Source organism: Festucalex cinctus, chromosome 5 (genome assembly GCF_051991245.1).
Source record: "Festucalex cinctus isolate MCC-2025b chromosome 5, RoL_Fcin_1.0, whole genome shotgun sequence".
Taxonomy (NCBI): Eukaryota; Metazoa; Chordata; class Actinopteri; order Syngnathiformes; family Syngnathidae; genus Festucalex; species Festucalex cinctus.
The window spans coordinates 5,442,501-5,464,903 of record NC_135415.1 but is presented as its reverse complement, the minus strand read 5'-3'; the positions used below and the strand labels follow the sequence as shown (position 1 = coordinate 5,464,903).

The window sequence follows — 22,403 nt, the reverse complement described above, 5'->3', positions numbered from 1 at the left end:
GAGTCAGCATCACAGTTGTTTAAAGAGACACCAAAATGCCTCCATCTGTAATTATACTTCAGTGGTTCTTGAACTTTTTACACTAGTTAAGACTATCATGCCAACCAGTTATTATTACAATAATCTCCACGCTCGTGGCAGTGTTCAGATCATATACAAATATTATATTCGTCCACATATGTTGCATGGCCGGTTAGCTCAGTTGGTTAGAGCGTGGTGCTAATAACGCCAAGGTCGCGGGTTCGATCCCCGTACGGGCCACTACAAAGTTTTTTCCCCATGTGTTTGTATTTACTTTTTCATGTTGTTCGTTGTATAAAAGGCGAAACGAGGTGTTGTTGTATTAAAATGCACTGCAGAGAAACGTTAAACTAAAAATGTATCAAAGTAGATATTGAAAACAAATATTTCTTAAACATTAAATACAAATCTATTGAACATTAAAAGTTAAACAAAACTCAGCTGTACTTTGGCCAGTAATGCTTTCACGCACCACTAGGGGGAGTGGCTACTATACCACGTACCATACCATTTTGGGAAAGTACACAATGTATTTTAGTTTTTTTGTGATTGTGTGAAAAATAAAACTGAAGGATGATTGCAATTAATGAATTCCTTCCGCAAGACAATTACTAGTCATCCATTTTTAAGTAACTGTACTATATAATATTTTTGTCCACCTGTCATAAAAATTGGAACAGACCATACAGGATCATGAAGTGACTCTTTAAATTTCTGTGAGAAAATGTAATTCTGGTGAGTTTTCAGCATTAACTAATTTGATGATAAAGCTAAATAACAAAAATAAAATGTAAAAAAAAAAAAAAAGAAATATATATATATATATATTTTTTTTTTACTCAAGATATTCCTAATAAACGCACTGCATAGTGAATCGTTGAAGACTGGCTGTGGATTCTGCTGATGCTTCAAGCTCTGTTGCTGCAGTGTGAGTTTGCAGATCCACACCAATCCCACGGGGAGTCTTGGCTCCACGCACACAAATACATCAAACTATTCCATTGTGTTGTTTCTGCCCTGAAGCTTCCTCACATCCCTTACACAGTATTTATTCCAACCATTGGTGTTATGTTCCAACTGAATTGCTTACTGCATACAGCAAATAGTATCAGGATGTGCACTGAGTTACGATGATATAGCTGTCTCTGCTCATATGCTGCGAAAAGAGGTGATGTCTATTCTTTCCCCTGTGAGAGTTGAATGGCTTCATTCTGCAAATCATAAAGTAACGTTTGATTTTTATTTTTTTTATTTATTTTTTCCGAAGGATAAGTGGATCAGCACATACTGGTTAATTTCTGTGCGTCAGCCATTCTTTGCTCCCAATGCTGTCACAACAATGTCACCCATGACTGCATCCAGTACTTCAATGCTCCTGTGAAGCACACTTTGAACTGTTTTGCATAATTTTCATATTGAAATTAAGTATAAATGAAGAAAAAGGAATCTAAACCTATGGTAAAATGCACTGGAGATAAAATGATTTATGCTAACATCAGTCAAGGGACAATCCATAATTATTGTTTTGTCGGCAATGATAAGAAACTGGAGTAGGAAGGTTGTGAGATATCCAAACACTCGAGGGAGGTTGCAGACAGCAGGGGACAGAGGCAGAAGGGACGATGCAGTGACTCATGGATAAAAGGGAAAGAGGGCAGACAGACTGCATGAGACGGGAGGAAATAACGGAGAAAATAAGAGTCACCTTCACAGGGACAGCTGACAAAAAATGGCTGCCATGGCAGTATAATCGATGACTCAGCTGTAATTTGATTATACAGCATTGGCGTTGTTTGAAAAATGCCTTTCTTATTGCTTCAAAGGAAGGAAAAACAATGCACAATCGTGCAAGACAGCAGTTTTGAGTGCATGTATGATGTATTCCATTAAGCAACACAATTTAAAAACTTCCCAGGCCCCCTCTATCGCCTGTGTATGTGGCACATGGACATATTAACAATTTACAGTAAACAAGCATTAAAATAAGTGCTGCTTGTCATAAGCTAACAACCAAAGGCGAATTTATTTCATTAACCATATCTACACTTCCACTGTGCCACACATAAAGTCCCCAAAGTCACAAAGTCCCCATCTATTACGTATTTTTATCACCAAGCCACCAAATTACACTTGCCAATTAATGTAGTGGTGTGCCTCATATTGCCAAATGCGACAGCACCCTCCACGTGCATGTTATAAAATTGCATAAAACTGAATTTGCTTAAAAATAAACAATACAATGATTCAATAATAGTTAAATAAAAAAAACTAAAAAGCCAATTTACCATATATCGCTTGTCGAAAGACTAAGAACTCTAGCGCCACCTTTGGAGGCTTATCTAATTACCATTGTCATGGTCACTACCAGCCACAAGGGGGCAGAAGATTGAGGCGTGAGGAATCTTTTAACATCCACTTCCGGTTGTACAACATACGAGGGAAAGTTGAACCATTTCGTGTGGAATTTCGTCTCAAAACAGCACTTAAATGTCCATTAAAAGGCAACAAACACAGTCTAAGTTATCAGATAGATGGATCCAGGAAAACAACGAATTTGTCAGCAAATGGAAGGTAAAGTTAACTAATTTCATGTTACGTCTTCTTACCTAACGCGCCGCTTTACTGATGTACAACATACTGTACAAACAAATATTTATTGTACAATACAGTACAATGTGTACCGAATACAGTACAAGGCCGCCTAAACAAACAAACATGCATGCTATATTTACTATAAATCTTCACAGTTAAAAATCACAAGTAGCCTAATTCTGATTTAGGACCTATCCACATTATTTCTTAGATTCATTATGGTCAATAAGGATTTTTCAAGAGTCAAAACTTTTATTGTCATATGCTCAGTAGAAAATTTTTGGAAAAACATTCAAATTACATTCTTACTTGCATGTTTCCCAACATAAAAATAGAAAAAGACATTAAAAGTAATCCTTTTGGGTTTCTCAGATATACTGTACCCCAGTGTAGTCAGTGGCAACAATGCTCATAATGCTCGAACATCGCCTGCTGTTATTTTTAACAAATGTGATAGAACAGTGTTTCTTCTAATCTGATCTTCTATTGATCTCACCCCCAGAACAGAGATGTTTCAAGCCGAGATCAAAACCACACTATATCGTTGTTGTCATCTGATTTCCACAAACTTTTAAGAAAAATACAAGGTTAGTTTCTTTGTGTTGTCAGCGAGTTTGGTGTTGAAGTTGGAAATAGTCATTTTCTCATCTCACATTGTGCTCCTGCAGGTCTTCCTCCACTTGATGATTATGCTCAATTGGAGTTGTGTGTGGTGTACAATCTTTGTTTGCTCTCCATCGCTTTGTCCAAGATAACAGAGGCTGATATTCTCCTGACACAAACTATGGACAGAGGTTAGTCTTGTGAACTGACTACAAACCAAGAATGGAATACGGATGCCAAAAGGTGGATCTGATGATGTGACATTTTTTGTTCTTGTAGTTTTACAGATGACAGGTGTCGAGTCATTGGCCCCCTCACCACCATGGCATACAGTTCTGACGTCAGTTGAAAACAGAGAAGTCAGTTCCAGTTTATGGAAGCTGCTCTGTGTGCAGTGGGCTATCTGGTTGGCCAACAACACACTCGAAGCCATAGAAGGACTTCAGGTACCGTATGAGGCAATTTTTTCTGTTTTGTGCTTTTTTTCAATAAATAAATTCCTTGAACAATTAGATTATTTTTTTTCAAACCTTGTTTTTCTCTCATGTAGGGGGAGTTTTCCTCTCTTTCTACAAGAGTTCAAGATATGACTAGTGAAGCAAGGCAAATTTCCTCAAACATTCCACTTTTGTTAATAGAACCAAGAAACCTTGCGGAATTGTTGCAAATGTGCACTCTCATCACTCAAGGTTTGACATATTCAACCACGCACCACAACATTAGCTGCACAATCTCAATTGTATACACTCTATAATTAATTATTATTTTTTATTATGAAATTATTTATGACAATACTTGACATGTCAATATGGACCAAAATGGCATTTTGTCAAAAGGTTAAAAGATTGGTGAAAATAATTTGCCAACATCCCCATGAGAACAAAGAAAAGATGTACGGTATATGGTAGGGGTGTTAAAAAAAATCGATTCGGCAATATATTGCGATACTACATCGCGCAATTCTCGAATCGATTCAATAGGCGGCTGAATCGATTTTTAAACTTCCATTTTAAAGGAAAAATATTCAACAAAACGTCTTACTTCAGGTTAGGGTTCACACCTTAAGCATGGAAGAATGTTATATGAACGGAACATTAAGCCTTAATATTTTATTTTAATTCTGTTCAAACATGAAACAGATTACAACCTGTATAAGACTGAAGTTCCAGATAAATAAATAATACATTTTCATACAAATCTTACACTCTACAAGTTTACTGATTAGTATTTTCTGAATTTGAATGAAAAAAATTGCAACAATCGACTTATAAATTCGGATCGGGATTAATCGGTATTGAATCGAATCGTGACCTGTGAATCGTGATACGAATCGAATCGTCAGGTACTAGGCAATTCACACCCCTAGTATATGGCAACAGACCCCCCCCCCCCCAAAAAAAAAAAAAAAGTGTAGGGAAATACCATGTGCATAAAAGAAAAATAAACCACAATATTCTATAACTGTAAAACCCAGAATGTCATCTTTATCCTTTCAAAACAAAATAAAAATAAATAATGTTCTGCTTCTTTCCATGATACGTGAAGGTGCTGAGAGAATACATGAGGGTCGAAGTTCAGAGGCGCTAACGTGTCTGCAGGCTGCTTCCTCTCTACTTGCTCCCAGAACTCTTGTGGCATACACGCACCTGCTCTCTGGTTCCTGTCTAGCCCAAACGGTAGCCTAACTTTTAAAGTATACACATGTGAATGATGTTGCAAGAATGCATGTGCAAGTGCATTAAGGTTGTGCATGTTTTTTTATTTTATTTTATTTTATTTTATTTTATTATAGGGTCGCCCCCAGATGGCACTGCAGTGTTTCAGGAAAGCGGTGGAGATAGATTTTCTTTGTGTATGTGCTTTATATCAGAGTTTACTCATCTTCAGGCGCCAAGGTAACACACAGGCGGAGATACGAATGCTTCGTTTGTTGCACTCGGTGGGTAAACCGCATTATATTCACGCTACATTAAGGCTTGTGAAAGATGAAAATCATTCTTCTCCCACAGACACTGATGTTGCCCTCCACCACCGAGGCTGTTAAAACCAGCGAGCAGCTCGTCTCCCCGTCCGTACTTCTACGGAGTCAAACTCTGCACAACCTTCTCTCTGTCCCACCTGCTCTCTGTGTCCTTCACAGTTTGGCCCAGAAGTGTGTGCTGCATTCAAGGTTCATCTGAATTCCTGTTGGTTGAGTACTGTTAAAGGAACTCGGTGTAGTAATGGCACCTTGAATTTTGTTGGTGTTTGTGAATCATTTTGATTATATATTCCATTTATTTTTGTCACTACCATTAATTGTACTTGTACGCCTTGTTGATATAATCCATCGATGTCTGTTTGACTCTGTAGGGTGTCCGAAGGGGTGGAGCATTACCTGGACCTGCTGGCTACTATTCATTCTGAGGAAGACAGAGTAAGTTGAAACACTTGGCATACCTACGCTGTAAATATGTGCTTGAGTCTCCCTTTGAAGCTATAGAAATGGCCACTGTTCTGGGAAGGTGGGGTATGTATGGAATCCCATTCTATTAAAAAAAACAAAACTATATATATTTAGGGGTGGGCGATATGGTAAAAATGTTTATTTATTTATTTATTTTTAAATGCAGTTTCATTTTTGGCGACAGATGGCAGTAGCGTAGCGATTAAAAATTAAATTACCGGTACTTACTTACTTTGGTCCACGTGGTGTATATTACAATATCTCTATGTATAGAATCCTTGTGTGGTTCATTCAGGGCCGTTTCTAGCTTCATGGAAGCCCTTACGCAAGATTCCGTTTGCGGGCCCCTAGTTTGCCAAACTACAATGAAGAGATTTCTAACCCTTTTAGATGGTCTCCTAAGATACCACAATCTATTACACTTTATGAGAAAAACAGACTACAGTTAAAATTAAACATCTTAAGTTGACAGTCCTCTTTACGTCAATAAATAAAACAGCTTTTGAGTGTTCAGAAAAGTGTTTAATTTAAATAAAACACAACAAAACAAATCATTTTAAAGTGCAACAAGGAAAACTAACTTAAAATAATGCTTATTTAGCATCAGTCTCACACTATCAGCATAACACCTAATACTGTATACTAGTCGGGAGATCCTGCAGAGGAAAGTGGTGGTCCTGGGGCTTCCTGGTCAGACGGAGGTCCTCCTGAAGGATGTGATGGTCCTATGGCGTCCTTGTTAGGAAGTTCAGAAGATCCCCCTGGCTTATTATCTGGAGCTCCAAAATATTTTAGAAGTCCTAGAAGGACAAACCTCCTTAGGTTATCAATTAAATAGACCATGAGTGAATATTCCTATTTTTTTTAAATTGCATCCATCCATTCTCTTAACCGCTTGCAGTAATACAGAATGTTTTTATATTAAAACTTGTGATGTATAGTGCTGTACCCAATTACAACTATGTCACTTTTAAGCATTTTCTACAATAATTTACATATTATACTAGTTGAACTAGGGGCTGGCCAAGAGAAAGTTAACATCTATAAATGAATGCCCGAGGCTAGCGAGTTGGCTAGCAAAACAAATAAACAAACTTGCTAAAAATAAAATAAAATAAATTGGAGTTTCACCTCCAACTATCCATCACCAACAAGTCCCTTACCTTTCTCCTTTGTTCGTTTTTCATCTTGTTTTCTTTTTCTTCGCTTTTTCCGCGCCACTGAGAGAGCTTCTTTTTGATGACATTAGGGTGTCTTTTATTTTATAGTACTCTAACGGAAAGGGTATTTATTTATTTATTTATTTTTTGGTAGCTGTCATTCATTCTCACATTACTGACGTAGAGTCACAAACTGACACAAAAACACCAGCCACTGCTTAACATCTCAGTTTGTTTTATTTATGTCCTATGTTTGTTTTTTTAATCAAAAATGGGATGTAATAAACAAATATTAGAGACACAGAATGAAGACAGGACATTTGAATCATCCTCAGGTACGACTACACATAGAGCTTGGGGGTCCCCTGGTGGCTTGGGGGCCCTAGGAAGCCGCCTACTTCGCCTATAGCCAAAAACGGTTATGGGTTCATTGTTAAACCTTCATCTCACGCTCTCTGTCTCAGGTATGTTCTGAGGAATCTCACCTCCCAAGGTTACCTGAGCTTTACCTGGAAGCTGGCACCTCCTTGCTCATGGCCAAGCGGCCCGCCGATTGCATGACGTTATGTGACGAAGTCATCACCACTGCGGCTGAGCTGCTGCCAGAGCGTTTGGTGATAGAAGAATCAGAGGAGGGAGTTAAGTCGCCAGCTATGAGCGCTGAAGGTGAACAGGATCGGGTGGCGATGCTGTTTTGGACGGGCGCAGCGTACCTCCTCCAGGGTCACTGCTACTGTCACATGCAGGACTGGAAGCAAGCTGTGACGCACTACACAAGGTTTGGGAGGCAAAACTTCACGTTTATTTGTGACCAACCTGAGATTCTATTTTGCTTTATAGGTGTATAAACTTGCTAGTGAAGGTGCGCTTTAAAGAGAAAGGCAAGTACTTTCCGAGCTAGACCTTCAACCTAAAAATTTGAAGAGAAAAGCTTATACGTTGACTTGTAGGGGGCCAACCTCAAGTCCCCACTGCGGACATGGTTAATGAGAAGAGACCAGACCTTCAGATCCTACAGAGGATGAAGGCGCTCTCGCTAGCTGGGAGGGGCATTTGCTTCGCACAGACGGACCAGCTTCAATACGCATTGAGAGATCTTCAGCTGAGTTTGCAGGCTTTTGCTGGTGCGTAGAGCTTGAACTGTTCGATATGTTAGCCACTTTTAACTTTAAATGATTAACTGACAGTGTCACTCAAAATTAATTAACCAGAATTTTCCGCTGTAGAGTCTAGTAAGCTCTCTCCCGGTTTAGAGTGTGTGGGTGCAGGACTGTGGTGTGGAGAAGTGCTGTGGAGGCTCAACAGGAGGCGAGAGGCTGCTGCGATTTGGGAGAAGATGTTGAATATCAGCATACAATCAGTAGAGTAAGACCCCCAGTATCCTTAAAAGCTTTTTTGTACTCAAATAAAATGTGAACAGAGACACTTATTCTGAAAAGACCCAAAATGATGTGACAAAATGAGTAGTTGTGTACACCAAAAAAAATAGACATATTTATGTATTTATTTAGACCTACTTCTTGTTATTAATTTAATGATGTAAATCGTATTTACTTGTATACTCATGTTTGTTTTGTAATCTTATTTTACTTATCCTATTCTTTACTGCATGACAGATTTTTGTTCCATGTACATACTGCACTTTGCAGCAGTGCTTGTTTTAATGCTTTATAAATAAAGTTGAGTTGAGTTATTCCTTTGTGTGTTCCAGGAACATTCCTCTGTACTTGCAGGAATCTCAGTCTGGACCCATGTTGGACTCTGAAGAGCTTCGCCTCAGAATGCGAGAACTTGATTCCACCTAGCTTACCTTGAGTGGTGAAGATGAATGTCCTAGTATCGAATGTGAACAGGAAAAAAAACTGCTAGGTGGTTTGTGTAAATGTATGCTCACAAAATACATTATGTATGTTTTGTGTATATTTATATAGCTGTATATGAATGTTCAAAGAAAAGTATTGACTTTTGTTAGATTTTGTGTTTATTTTTATATCTGCTTGTGAATTTTCAAAGAAAAGCAGTACGTTCGCATTGTTTATTTCGAGAAGGGTATGAGCACCAAATAAGATCATCTGTGTCATGTGCCCGTTGGAAATATACTCCAGGATAGTGTACAAGCTGCATGCAGAATACTGCACACATAAAATTGATCACAACCTTTACAGCCATTGCTCCTGGGACTGGGATATTACAAATGAAGCATTCTGCTTATTTGTGTATTATCTAAAATGTTAACTCAATGAATGAATTGAGGACTAAAATGATTCAAGTGCGGTCAGGACTAACAAGAACAATCTAACTGGACAGTTAAATCGAGGTGACGACCTAACACTAATGCTACACTAGTATTGTTGTCTACATTGTGTTTCTGTGTTCTATTTGTTGACATGATTATCGTGTTTCTGTGGTACACTTTAACAGCAGAATAATTGAAATTTGACACGGCATTAATGCCAATAATTAGTACCTACCAGTAAATAGAATGTCGACTGTTTGTAATGTTTGCACCGCGAGCGCTAGGTCAAAAGTACGCCTTTTCATTGGAACGCAACTATTGATAGACTTTAGTTTTGTAACAATTCGCCAGTAAATTAAGAGTCCTTTCTGACGTACCAACACATCCACGTTGTCCACGAGGGACACAACAATCAAAGAACACTTGCTTGATGACGTCTGAGGCATGACAGATCTCTGCAAATGACACATCGTAGTTGTGTTTCACCTTGAGGTCGGAAACTAAACACGCAGATGTCGCGTTTATTTTATTTTTTATTTATTTCTTTGCTAAAAAAAAAAAAAAATAATATATCGCATAACTTTGCGAAAAGGAAGGGAGTATTTTTTTTTTTTTTTTTTTTTTTTTTTTTAAGACGAGTACTTTAACGCGGTATATGGTCATTGGTTTACTGTATGTTTACTGACTGGCTTAAGTGACCAATTAGATCAAAGTAGGAGGACCATAGGCGCAATTTATACATTTACAATTGGCCAAAGGAAGACGGTCTTTAAGTTGACGTCATACACTCATACTCTTCTATTGGTCGACGAGTTTTGATGAACAGCACCAACCAATGAGAATCAATGTGGCATCAAGCGCTCTGTACACCAGTATAGAAAACCACGGAAACCTCTGGACATTCGTGTGATTTCGCGAAGTAGGAAAACGAAAGCCGGTGAAGCATCGCAAATTTAGCTAGATTTTCCTGTATTTATTGTTGTAACCCAAGTGGATAACCATGGCATCGGGAGGGGAGTAAGTAGACACATTAATATATGTTTTCAAACATAATTTATCGTAAATGCTAACGTGTCCTCGGTGTACACAAGTTTATTAAAGTTAGCCCGACTTCTCACATTAGCCACATAGCTAACGGGGTCAGTTACTTGTCCATAAGCGACGACATTTAAATATCTACCAAAAGTGAGGTGCTATCCCGAATATATATTTCAAATTGCCAGTTTGATGTGATTCACACCACTGTCGTTCGCTAATTTGTAGTTCTCGGCAAACTGTCTTGTGACAACGGCTTGACAAAGCACAGTCATTGCTGTCGGGTTGTTGCGTTTCTTAGCTTAGCCACACCATCAAGGCCAAAGCCGTCCACCATTACATAGAGGTGGCCTTTTCACCGAGGCAAACGCCATTTACCGGCTTGGCGCCCATATAGTTGGCCTGAAACTGAGGCTTGGTAGTTGGTGGATATTAACGTTACGGCAAATAATGCCTAGAATCAATGCTAACGTGCTAGCCAGTAGCGTCACATCTACTCAAGTGCCGCAAAGCTAGCTGATTAGCACGATTAGCTTTTATGTTCAATGCCCAAGTTAACACTAGGTGTAATATTGTTTTGCTCGGTGAATGTACGACACGCTGAAAGCAAGCGTGGGAAACGCCACGATTGGTTATTTTCTAACGTAAATATATTTGTGTAGATATTTATGTGCCCAAAGTTTGTCTTCTCGGTTCTTTTGCTGTGTCATCTGGGCTCGCTTGCTCGCCCGTCACTTAGCGTAAAGGCTAACATTAGCGTGCTAACGATGTGAAAACGCATTTTAAAAGCGGTGCAGGAGTACCCTAAAAACTGAATCTTTAGGAAATATGGTTGTTACTTTAAGTTTTCCTTTTGACTACACATCGGTTTTGATAGGCGTCTCGAATTTGTATGCTAAACGGCAGTAAACACGTCGTTGACACGTTTAGTAAATTTGCATCATTTAAAACCTCAAATCAAAATAAAAATTAGATGTGAGTAAGCAATTACTTTACCAATTGATCAAGCAGAGTAGACTGTTCAAACACACAAGCTATCACTCAATTGCTAATTGATCCATTAATACAGCTCAATTGGTTTCATTTTCTCCTCTAGAGCAAAGAATGATGACCTAGCCACTGCAATTCTGAAACAGAAGAACAGGCCCAACAGACTTATTGTGGATGAGTCTATTAATGAAGACAACAGTGTAGTGTCTCTCTCTCAGGTAAACAGATGTGTTGTTTTAATGTTTTCAGTGATGAGTGTTGTTTTAATGTTTTCAGTGATGAGTGTTGTTTTAATGTTATCAATAGTACCAAATTTATCCAATCCTGCTTTCAGACCAAGATGGATGAGCTGCAGCTCTTCCGTGGTGACACAGTGCTGATGAAGGGCAAAAAGAGACGCGAGACTGTGTGCATTGTATTGTCTGATGATACGTGCTCTGACGAAAAGGTTCGAATGAACAGGGTGGTCCGCAACAACCTGAGGGTTCGACTTGGTGATGTCATCAGGTGGGGGAATGGTGCTTTAAGTGTCTTGGCCTCTTCTTAAGCTTAGAGAAAGAATAAAATGTTTTCCCCTCAGCATTCAGCCATGTCCTGATGTCAAATATGGAAAGAGGATCCATGTCTTACCAATAGATGACACAGTAGAGGGAATCACTGGCAACCTTTTTGAGGTTTATCTCAAGCCATACTTTCTTGAGGCGTACAGGCCCATTCGCAAAGGTTAGTGCTAGCAAGATCTCACTTTTAAAACGTTTTTTTTTTTTCCCTGTGAGTTGTAACTTTTTAAATAAACATGTTCTGGTTTTTACTTTGAAGGTGATATTTTCCTGGTCCGAGGAGGCATGCGTGCCGTGGAATTCAAAGTGGTGGAAACTGATCCTTCTCCCTACTGCATCGTTGCTCCTGACACTGTCATTCACTGTGAGGGCGAGCCAATCAGGAGAGAGGTGGGTACTAAACCGTTACGCTGCTCACAAGATGAGAGTTGGCCACATTCACACTTCTAATGAATCCTGCAGGATGAAGAGGAGTCTTTGAATGAGGTTGGCTACGATGACATCGGCGGAGTGAGAAAGCAGCTGGCTCAGATTAAAGAAATGGTGGAACTTCCATTAAGGCACCCTGCACTTTTTAAGGCCATAGGTGTCAAGGTATGTTTACGTGGATGTTCTTTTGTTACTGCTGTTGTAGCTTAATCATTTGGAATCTTAGTTTAGGCTTGATACTTGGTATGGGAATCTGATCAGCTCAACTCAGTATTGCAATATTTTTTCTAGGTAATGAATATATGATAAGAGTTGGAGGGGATGAAAAAAATCCACGCTAGAACTGGCATATTTGTAGAAACTGTCTTCTTATACATTTTATTCCCACAACCGGTTACTATTGGCTATATGATGAAAGAACATTTACAAAAATAATACACTTTGTATTTTCAGAGTAATAGTTGTGACTTTATTCAGGAGAGAAACACAGTTCAGAAATTAGAATTGGAAGTCTTCACGTTCAATTAGTCACGACTTGTAACAGTTGTGCTGTTCTGATGCTGGTGTATCGAAACCCTGCCATGACAGACAAAATATAGTGTTATTATCCTCCTTAATACTTGCCTTAAATGTATGTTAAATTAATATACAGTGATACCTCGGCTCACGAACATAATTGGTTCCCAGAAAGTGTGTGTAAGCCGAAAAGTTCTTCTTCCGAACATTTATTTCCCATAAGAAACCATTAAAATGAGAATAATCCGTTCCCAGGTCCCTATAAAACATAATTTTCTACTAAATAAGCCTTAAAACTACACAAAAATATACCTTATTTTATGTATAATAAATGTGCTATTGTATTGTAATTAAAGAAATAAATTGTACTGTATAATAAAGTCGTTTTATTTTACTTTGTGATGGTAGTTCTTAAGGATAGTAGCAATGGTAGACTCACTTCATTCGCGAGCGTTTCACCGCGTAGAGTGTTTATGGAACGGTTGTCGCTCATTCGCACTTTCGTGCTCACCGGAGCGGAGGAGGTGTGTCCCTTGGTGAACAAGGAAGTGGAGCACTTTAGCGAGTCAACAAAAAGTGAGCACCGCCAACTACTTTCACCTCTTTCCTGGGACTAAACAGCCGTGGCACGATTTTCTCCTTTTTTGAGGTACGTGATGGCACTTTCGCTTTTTTTAGTGGCGCGAACTCCATTGACTACAATGCAAACGTGCCGCCGAATCGCCGTCCCTCGCTGGTAACCGCTTAACACTAGCCTGTGGTGGGGTCTTTTTCGGTCCCATAATAGCAAAAGTACACTCAAAATGTCTATCAAACACAAACCGCGTCCGCACTAAAAGAAAGGGGGTGACGAACTGGGACGCCGTGAGCGTGCGTCAGCTTCTCGTGGCCGCCACCGTGGTGCTGTTCGACCGCGTGGTTTGGTTCGTCCGCCGAAAAGTAGTTCGTCAGCAGAGACTAAATTCTCGCGAATTTAATGTTCGTGAGGCGAAAAGTTCGTGAGCTAAAGCGTTCGTCAGCCGAGGTATCACTGTACGTCCTTTTCCAGCCCCCACGTGGAATACTTCTCTACGGACCCCCTGGAACTGGAAAGACCTTGATTGCTAGAGCTGTGGCCAACGAAACTGGAGCCTTCTTCTTCCTGATCAATGGTATGGGAACAATTCAGCCTAATCCCTCTGTATGCATGCTAGTTACCATTAGAAGGACTTGATTTGTGTCAACCAGCTGGGTGCCCCAACGCGTGTCAATGTGTTGTAATTAAAACTGACTAGACAAGTTTGTTTTTCACAAGTTGTCTTTTAGCTGCCATAGAAATAATGCCAGTGAGCTGTGCTCTTTTCAAATTATGCACATGGAAACGTCTGCTTGATTTTCCTGCCACATTGAAGTCGTTGCTGTCTTTTTGAAAAATCTGCATGCCTCTCCCAAAAATGTTTGTTTGTAAAGGCCCTGAGATAATGAGCAAGCTGGCTGGAGAGAGCGAGAGTAACCTAAGGAAAGCCTTTGAGGAAGCAGAGAAAAATGCTCCTGCCATCATCTTCATCGATGAGCTCGATGCTATTGCTCCTAAGAGAGAGAAGGTGAATCAAAGAGAGAAATGATTCTAGTATCTCAATATCTGTCTATGGCTCTCTTTCTGTTCTTCACTCTGCTTTGTTTTAAACAAAATAAATAAACACTTAACAAAATAGAATTTCCTAAGTCATACATATTTGTGCTGCGTATACCTTTTTAATTCCATTTCAACACTTTCATGCATTGTGCTGTGCCAAATTTTTTTTTGTAGACTCACGGAGAGGTGGAGAGGCGCATTGTGTCGCAGCTGCTGACTCTGATGGATGGCCTCAAACAGAGAGCTCATGTCATCGTCATGGCCGCCACAAACAGACCGAACAGCATCGACCCAGCTCTGAGGAGATTTGGTAGCTAACACAGCAAGCAACATGTGGCAAAGTTGCATACACATTAGCAAATTTTGTTTGTATACATTGCTTGATTAATGCACACACTGAAGTACAAAGTTTTGAGTCCATGCCAAGTTCTGTTGAGTGGAAAAAAATGTTTTGTCAAATTTTGTTTTGCATATTATTTATTACTAGGGCCTAGTCGTTTGTGCAACTGCATCATATTTCCAAGGTTCTGTGTTGAAATCTGCTCTAGCTTTCTCATGTCCATGAAGTGTGTTTGTGGTTTTTCTGTGCCCTGACGTGTTGCCAGTCAGATGCGGCAGGACCCAGATCAAGAAATGTCACTAATCCTTGTCAACTGTGGGCTTATGAAATCCCTTAGAAAATATTTTATGGTTAAGGGAAATACAAATAAACTTGACTTAAGTGTGAATGACGTAGCCAGGTCACGGTGTAATGTAAATATGTTCAGATTTGCACTTTGGACTGTTACACACACCTTGTTGGTCTATCTTGGAGGGAACCAATCAGATCTTTGGCACACTCGTGCTCATTGAGATGGTGATGGACATTAGAGTGTTCAGTGGCATTCATGTTCCTTCTGTTGGTCAACTGGACATTCAGAAGAACTCATAAGAATGTTTGAATGTCCTCAGGCCGCTTTGATCGAGAAGTGGATATTGGCATTCCAGATGCCACTGGCAGACTAGAGATTCTGCAGATTCACACCAAAAATATGAAGCTTGCTGATGATGTGGATTTGGAGCAGGTTTGTACTGCACCAACATTGATTGTTATTTTCAGATTGTTGTATGACCATATTGAATGACATCAACTGTATTTTGACTTATTATTGAGCAATATGATTGTAAAACTCTTTGCATGTCTGAATGAGTCGACGGTTGTGTGCAATTGCCATGTTTCTCATAAATTTTGGACTTGACAGTTGAGCCTAATTGAGCGGTGTGTATGCTGTGGCAGGTAGCCAATGAGACCCACGGTCACGTGGGTGCCGATCTGGCCGCCCTGTGCTCCGAGGCGGCACTGCAGGCCATCCGAAAGAAGATGGACCTGATCGATCTGGAGGACGAGACCATTGATGCTGAAGTCATGAATTCCCTGGCCGTCACCATGGATGACTTCAAGGTAGAAATCTTAACATGGGAGAGCAATATTCCGATTTCTTTGAATGTCATGCACTAACTGAAATAACCGAAATGTTCAGTGGGCTCTGAGCCAGAGCAACCCGTCGGCTCTCAGAGAGACAGTTGTTGAGGTGCCGAACATTACTTGGGAGGATATTGGTGGTCTGGAAGATGTCAAGAGAGAACTGCAAGAGTTGGTGCAGGTATGGAAAAAACAAACATCGCTGTGTAATCTGCAAGCGTTCATCTATTATTATTATTATTATTATTATTATTATTATTATTAGTGGTAGTGGTAGCAGCAGTAGTAGTGTTCGATACCGTTTTTTGGCTCCTGATTCCGATACCCAGCTTTGCAGTATTGTCCGATACTATACCGATACTTAAGATTTTTTTTCCCTCAACATGAAAAAGCTTTCCTGCCATTGGTTCAGAGCATTCAAGGGCCAATAGGATATCTCAGATAGGCATGCAGTGAATATGTCATATCAGTGAATGTCGTGCACGAGCAAGTCACAAGATGCTGCATCCAAAATTCTATATTAGCGTTGGAATTAATGGTATCGGCATGTTACTTGTAAGTAGTCACCAATACCACTGTTTTTATGCAGTATCGGCATCTCTGCCGATACCAGTATTGGTATCGGAACAACACTAATTATTATTACATTATTTTTAAAGGCGCCTTTCTTGACACTCAAGGACACCGTACAGTATATTAGGAGAGGACTAAGAGAGAGAGAAAAAAAAAAATTGTCATTGTACGTCTTCCTCCATCCTCTGAAATCCAGTATCCGGTGGAGCATCCAGACAAGTTCCTCAAGTTCGGCATGACCCCATCCAAGGGCGTGCTCTTCTACGGGCCTCCCGGTTGCGGTAAAACTCTGCTGGCCAAAGCCATCGCCAATGAGTGCCAGGCAAATTTCATCTCCATCAAAGGACCAGAATTGCTCACCATGTGGTTTGGAGAGTCTGAGGCAAACGTCAGAGAAATTTTTGACAAGGTCAGTGTTGTGTGTGCAATTACTCGAAATTCAGGTACAATTTCAGGTAATTCAGTCTGCAATAAAAAAAAAAATGGCATAATCATAAGCAAAAATAAAAAATGATTAACTCATTCACTCCCAGCAATTTTCACTGAAGCAACCCCCTTTGCTCCTAGCTATTTTACTGCATTTTGACTGATTTTCCGAGGCCCAGAGAATAGTGTTCTATTGCTATAAACACATGGAACCTACCAAAAGAAAGATCTCTTTTCTTTCATCAGGAAAAAAAAAAGTATATTTGTATCTGTTTCCGTTTTCCAGCAATGAGCATTAGAATATAGCCAAAATTCATCATTCACAAACCTGTTGAAAACACTGGGGGAAACGAGCTTGTTGCATCATGGCACTGGCTAATCTCTTATACTCTGCTGCCACCTGCTGGATTTTTTTTTCTCTACTAATAACTACCATTGTTTTAAGCGATCTCTTCAGGTCAGAAGCTGCATCAAAGCCTTCTGTATGCTCTTGTATAAAAAAACAAACAAACCTAAACACATGTTTGGGAGTGAAGGACAAAGTAATAAACGTGTGTATATATACGTTTTTGGGCTTGAATGAGTTAATACTAATTTTGAGTTATTTAAAAGTACCGGTATATATTTTCATCTTTTTGGTTTTTAAAATGACGACTTCAATAAATGTCTTTTGGTCCAAAAGGAACTTGCATAATTGTATAGCATTTAAAAAAAAATGTCTTAATGTTTTTACATTTACATTTTCTTGTTTTGTACCGAAAAACAAATGATCATCCTAATCGTGATTTCAATTTTTTACCAAATTAACCAGAAGTAACATTTTCTTCATAACCAAGCAACCCTAATCTTGAGACATTTTCATGGTCCTTCCAAAAACCCGGCGTCCGTTTTCCATCCAGGCTCGCCAAGCGGCCCCCTGCGTCCTCTTCTTTGACGAGCTGGACTCCATAGCGAAGGCCCGCGGCGGCAATGTGGGAGACGGCGGCGGAGCGGCCGATCGAGTCATCAACCAGATCCTGACCGAGATGGATGGCATGTCCAGCAAGAAGAACGTCTTCATCATCGGCGCCACCAACAGACCCGACATCATCGACCCGGCCATTCTGAGACCCGGGCGTCTGGACCAGCTCATCTACATCCCCCTGCCTGACGAGAAGAGCCGAATGAGCATCCTTAAGGCCAACCTCCGCAAGAGTCCCATCAGCAAGGTGAACTTTGCGCAATGGGCCGCAGTGTAGCACAAACTTACACTGGGTAATGATGTCATCAGTAGGGCCCGACCGATTTTATAATTTTTTCCTTGAAAACGTTACTAAAGAAAACTGAAGTTCCCGACGCTTTGAAAGTACCCTGAATGCACCATTTTGCTCGCGCAGCATTAGCAGCTAGTAAGTGTGTTGCGTATGTTATTCTATTGTCCCTAAGCGTCCTTTAAGTTGACACTGCAGTTAACTGTGAAACTACACATGTTAAGAATTATATATTTGTATATTTAAATACAAAATCATGCTTTGTTTTTAAAACCTCACCAGCCTAGCGTTAACAGGAAGTTATCAAATGCTAACAGAAAGTTAGCATCGACTTCTGTAGTGTTTTTTCCTTCAAATAACGAATACTCACACAAAAAGTTGCTTTGTTTTTAAAACATCACCAGCCTTGCGCTAACAGGAAGTTATCAAATGTTAACAGAAAGTTAGCGTCGACTTTGGTAGTGTTTTTCTTTCAAATAACGAATATTCACACAAAAACATGCTTTGTTTTTAAAACGTCACCAGCCTAGCGCTAACAGGAAGTTATCAAATGCTAATCGGTATAGTGTTTTTCCTTCAAATAACGAATATTCACACAAAAACATGCTATATTTTTGAAACATCACTAGCCTAGCGCTAACAGAAATTAGTAAATGCAAACAGGAAGTTAGCATTGACTTCGGTAGTGTTTTTCCTTCGAATAACGAATATTCACGCACAAATCTTGTGGGAACACATAACCACAAGTGAGCTTACACTGCGCAAAGGCACAAGTTCTTCCCAATGTGTGAAAAACAAATTAGGGCCCGAGCAGCTACTGCTGCGAGGTCACTCTTGTTTTTGTAAGAATTCTTCTTCTTCTTCTTCTTCTTCTTCTTCTTCTTCTTCTTCTTCTTCTTCTCCTTCTCCTTCTTTTCCTCTGTAAACGATCGCATTTTTGAGGACCTAAACATTTACGAAAACTCACCAAACTTTGCACTCTCATCGGGCCTGGTGAAAAATTGGATATTATGAAGTTGTCATAACAATGCGACTCTATAGCACCCCTAGCATAGAAAAATAAATACCAATCCCGGCCCGTTTGACATAGAGCTACGAAAATTGGCAGGCACGTGTAACCCCCGAGACGCACACAAAAAAAAAAAGTCAGTCCATTTTGGCACATTCACTGTGGTCATGCTTTTTCCCCCTTTGCAAACATTTTTCATCCAATTGACTTCAAACTTGCCATGTATCCTGTCAAGACCTGAGACAACAACTGGGCAAAAAATCTTGACTTTCCGAAATACTATATGACGGGGGCGGGGCATCAAAAATTGCCTTTAAAATTTAATTTGTCCAGAAAGAGCAAATGCTTAATAACTCCCATGTACAAGCTCCACAAAATCTCAAACTTCTCATGCAACTTAATAGTTACTGCCTGAAAACATCTATATGATAAAATTTGCTTATACATATAACGCCACCTAGTGGTAACAATAAATGTCATACTTTACGTTTTCAGCTACTGTGCCAAGCTCGTTGAAGGGATCCAGTTGAAAATTGGCCAGAAAAGCCTTAAGATGTTGGTCATGCCCCACACCGAATATTGTAACTTTTCGCCAAAGGGCATGGCCGTTACGGTGCCGCAAAATCTGAAGATTTTTCGTGACAATAAAAGCTGCTTTAACTTTACCCAGATGAGCCTATCTTCTCAAAAATTCACACATTTGATGAGTCCCCAGCCCTTAAGACATCTACGAACTTATATTTCATCTTACTAATAGCGCCACCTAATGGCAATTTTTTTTCTTAGGAATTTTCATTTTTTTTTCTCCAACCACGTTAATATTTGCTCAGATGTGGGTTCCGGCCTTCATGATGTCACGACACAAAGTTTGTGAGTTTTCACGAATCGCAGTGAGTGTGGCTAAACGCTGTTCGCCAAGAAAACAACGGCAATTTTGAGGGCCTAAACTGCCACAGAAACACATGAAACTTGGCACACACATCTGGCCTGGCAAAATGAGCAATATTTTATCATGGATTGTGCAATTTTTACAAAAATGACTCAATGGCGCCCCCCTAGAAATTTTTAACAAAGCAGCCCCGGTTGTACGTTTAAGCAAGATCTACGGTAATTTTTAGGTGTATGAGGGAGCCCAAGACCTAGAAAAAAAGTCTATTGGACCCATATGCTAAAATTAACAGGAAGTGAGCTACACATTTTTGAATTTCCCATTTTTGACCATTTTTGAACATTTACAGGGGGCATACTTTTGCCCACTTCTCCTACACGTTTCATCGAATTTTCTTCAAACTTGACCTGGACCATGTCAAGACCTGAGCCAATGACAGGGGGAAAAATCTTGACTTTTCGAAATACTATATGATGAGAGCGGGGCATCAAATTTTGTGTTTTCAGATGAAAAAGGATATGCTTAATAACTCCCCGGTACATGCTTCAAAAAATCCCAAACTTGACAGGTATGTTTTCTAGTCAAGGCCTGAAGGTATCTTTATGACAACATTCAGTTATATATGCAACGCCACCTAGCCCTTGAGGCATAAAAAAAAAAAAAGGAGAAAAAAAAAAACCACTTAGGTATTTTTTACAAAAATTGTAAACTCATTCTAAGTGTGTTAACTTAAGTCATTAATGAATATTCTTTTACTTTCCACCACTCAAAATGTTCACTGGCATCAGACCTATCCAAAAATACATACTTTTTTAAATTTAGTTTGATTTATTTTTGATAGCCTCTATGGACATTAAAAGCAACATTGTGCAATGAGTACGAGCGATGATGGGTATATACTTGTACATAAAATACCAATCAGGGCAACGTATTGCCTAAATATAAAAAAGGTCGCTGATTTTTGTAGATCTTAACAATCACCAAAACCCATTGAGCTTGTCACACTCATCACACCTGATGAAAAAAAAAAATCCACATGTAAAGGTTTATCATGCCATTTTCAAAGAAATTCTGCTTCCAACGTGCAAGTACCCCAACGTGGCCCGGGCTGCGAGGGCCCTTTATAGCTGCTCGCAGCTCTAGTTTTAATAGAATTCAATCTCAACTTTCTTCTGTACTCACTTTTAAGTGTGTACGCCATGGATGCACGGCACCACACTGCCCCCCAAGAGGCCAAAACGCAAAAGAACAATCAGTAATTTTTAATTTTTTTTTTTTTTAGTTGCTATTTTAGTTTATTCTATTCTTATTTCACTTCCTTATTGCTTTTAGTTTATTGTCCTTTCAAGATATATTATAAAGTTGCTATTTCCAGGATCAAACATCCAAGCATGTTGTTGTTGTCGTCGTCGTCGACGTCTTAACACACATTACCACATGACATGACATGGCATGAAATACAGTCCCCGAGGTCCCCCAGACTTCCCTCTCCCCAGCCACTTCAACCAGCTCCTCCGGCGAGATCCCAAGGCGTTCCCAGGCCAGCCGAGAGACAGTCTCTCCAGCGTGTCCTGGGTCGTCCCCGGGGCCTCCCGCCGGTGGGACATGCCCGGAACACCTCCCCAGGGAGGCGTCCAGGAGGCATCCGAACCAAATGCCCGAGCCACCTCAGCTGGCTCTACTCTGAGTCCCTCCCGGATGACCGAGCTTCTCACCCTATCTCTAAGGGAGAGCCCGGCGGACACTAGGGGTGGGACAAAAAACCGATTCGCCCGAACCATCGGTCGGCATGGGGAGCTAAACGGCCGTATCGGTAGCAGACTTGTCAACCGATACAAAATCCGCCGGGAATCCTTAGGTACATTGCTTGTAAAGCTGTGGACCGGATATCGCGTTGCTGTGAATCGGTGTCGAGTGAGGCTTTATGGTTTTCATAACAATCGCAAGAGTTCTGCGCCGTGCTCTACTTGTTGTGTTTACATTTCAGTAGCATCACTATTCGAACTACTTCCGTGTTTACAGAGAGCTAGCAAAGTAGCGCTCAGAGACGCTTCATTCCCCGGATGTTGTAAACATAATGCAAAGACGTTGTGCACCTTTTTTTGGGGGGGGGGCGCCTACCGTCAACGCCGTGCTCGCGACACGGCACGCGCGCAGTCGCACACAACGAGTGACAACATGCAAATGGAGACAGTTAGCAGAAGCCGGTGCCGTACATCTCGGTATTTCCCATGGCTATCGAGTCCTCTCGGTGCACTTGTATGTCCCGGGCCGGCGTTGGTACTGCGCGCGAGCCAAAACTCCCGTGACGATCCAATGCATGGATTCAAACGACACAGGTATGTCCCACAGCCAACACACCAGCTATGCTAAAAGCACACTGCAAGTATCTCATTTCTCAGTTTGTGGCTCCCTGTCAATGTACACAACTAGCATGAGCAGCAGGGAACTGAGATGTGCCCGCAATTACGTCATCAAACTCAAAATGAACGACAGCCCAAAAAACAAAACAAACAGTCCTGATTCCGTGGTCATCATCGTGTCTCAGATTAAAAAACAAACAAAAAGGATGTCATACATTAACCAAAAAT

The 22,403-nt window shown here is 40.3% G+C and overlaps 2 protein-coding genes and 1 non-coding gene across 5 annotated transcripts in view; all 3 read left to right on the top strand.

The window, feature by feature from the left end:
* The first annotated feature begins 187 nt into the window (after positions 1-187).
* Positions 188-261, top strand: trnai-aau (transfer RNA isoleucine (anticodon AAU)). Its single transcript has one exon. It is a non-coding gene; the product is annotated as a tRNA-Ile (tRNA).
* Positions 262-2,404: 2,143 nt separating this feature from the next.
* fancg (FA complementation group G) lies at positions 2,405-8,842 on the top strand. Of its 3 annotated transcripts, none has more exons than XM_077520911.1 (14): positions 2,405-2,592; positions 3,116-3,200; positions 3,282-3,407; positions 3,496-3,662; positions 3,767-3,905; positions 4,762-4,892; positions 5,009-5,155; positions 5,226-5,368; positions 5,569-5,632; positions 7,287-7,600; positions 7,663-7,703; positions 7,773-7,946; positions 8,034-8,187; positions 8,534-8,842. In XM_077520911.1, exons 1-14 carry the CDS (start codon positions 2,509-2,511, stop codon positions 8,625-8,627), a joined length of 1,863 nt encoding a protein of 620 aa, XP_077377037.1. In that variant the 5' UTR covers positions 2,405-2,508; the 3' UTR covers positions 8,628-8,842. The 3 variants fall into 3 exon arrangements, with proteins under 3 accessions (XP_077377037.1, XP_077377038.1, XP_077377036.1); XM_077520912.1 differs by having other exon boundaries at positions 5,226-5,386; positions 8,076-8,187; XM_077520910.1 differs by having other exon boundaries at positions 5,226-5,386.
* An 856-nt stretch (positions 8,843-9,698) lies between these two features.
* vcp (valosin containing protein) overlaps positions 9,699-22,403 on the top strand; it is a 20,509-nt gene continuing 7,804 nt past the window's right edge. The window contains exons 1-14 of the mRNA XM_077520909.1: positions 9,699-10,075; positions 11,190-11,301; positions 11,418-11,590; positions 11,664-11,806; positions 11,903-12,033; positions 12,106-12,237; positions 13,637-13,739; positions 14,038-14,171; positions 14,378-14,513; positions 15,155-15,267; positions 15,480-15,644; positions 15,724-15,846; positions 16,435-16,647; positions 17,564-17,872. Coding sequence (XP_077377035.1) covers positions 10,059-10,075; positions 11,190-11,301; positions 11,418-11,590; positions 11,664-11,806; positions 11,903-12,033; positions 12,106-12,237; positions 13,637-13,739; positions 14,038-14,171; positions 14,378-14,513; positions 15,155-15,267; positions 15,480-15,644; positions 15,724-15,846; positions 16,435-16,647; positions 17,564-17,872 — 2,004 coding nt within the window. The 5' untranslated portion in view covers positions 9,699-10,058. The remainder of the gene's footprint in view (positions 10,076-11,189; positions 11,302-11,417; positions 11,591-11,663; positions 11,807-11,902; positions 12,034-12,105; positions 12,238-13,636; positions 13,740-14,037; positions 14,172-14,377; positions 14,514-15,154; positions 15,268-15,479; positions 15,645-15,723; positions 15,847-16,434; positions 16,648-17,563; positions 17,873-22,403) is intronic.

Excerpts from the sequence above, each read along its gene's own strand:
- fancg (XM_077520910.1), top strand. The coding sequence starts at position 2,509 with ATGTCCATTAAAAGGCAACAAACACAGTCTAAGTTATCAGATAGATGG. Across the intron at positions 5,633-7,286 it reads TTCATTCTGAGGAAGACAGA|GTATGTTCTGAGGAATCTCA; the intron begins GTAAGTTGAAAC and ends TCTCTGTCTCAG. Across the intron at positions 7,601-7,662 it reads GCTGTGACGCACTACACAAG|GTGTATAAACTTGCTAGTGA; the intron begins GTTTGGGAGGCA and ends TTTGCTTTATAG.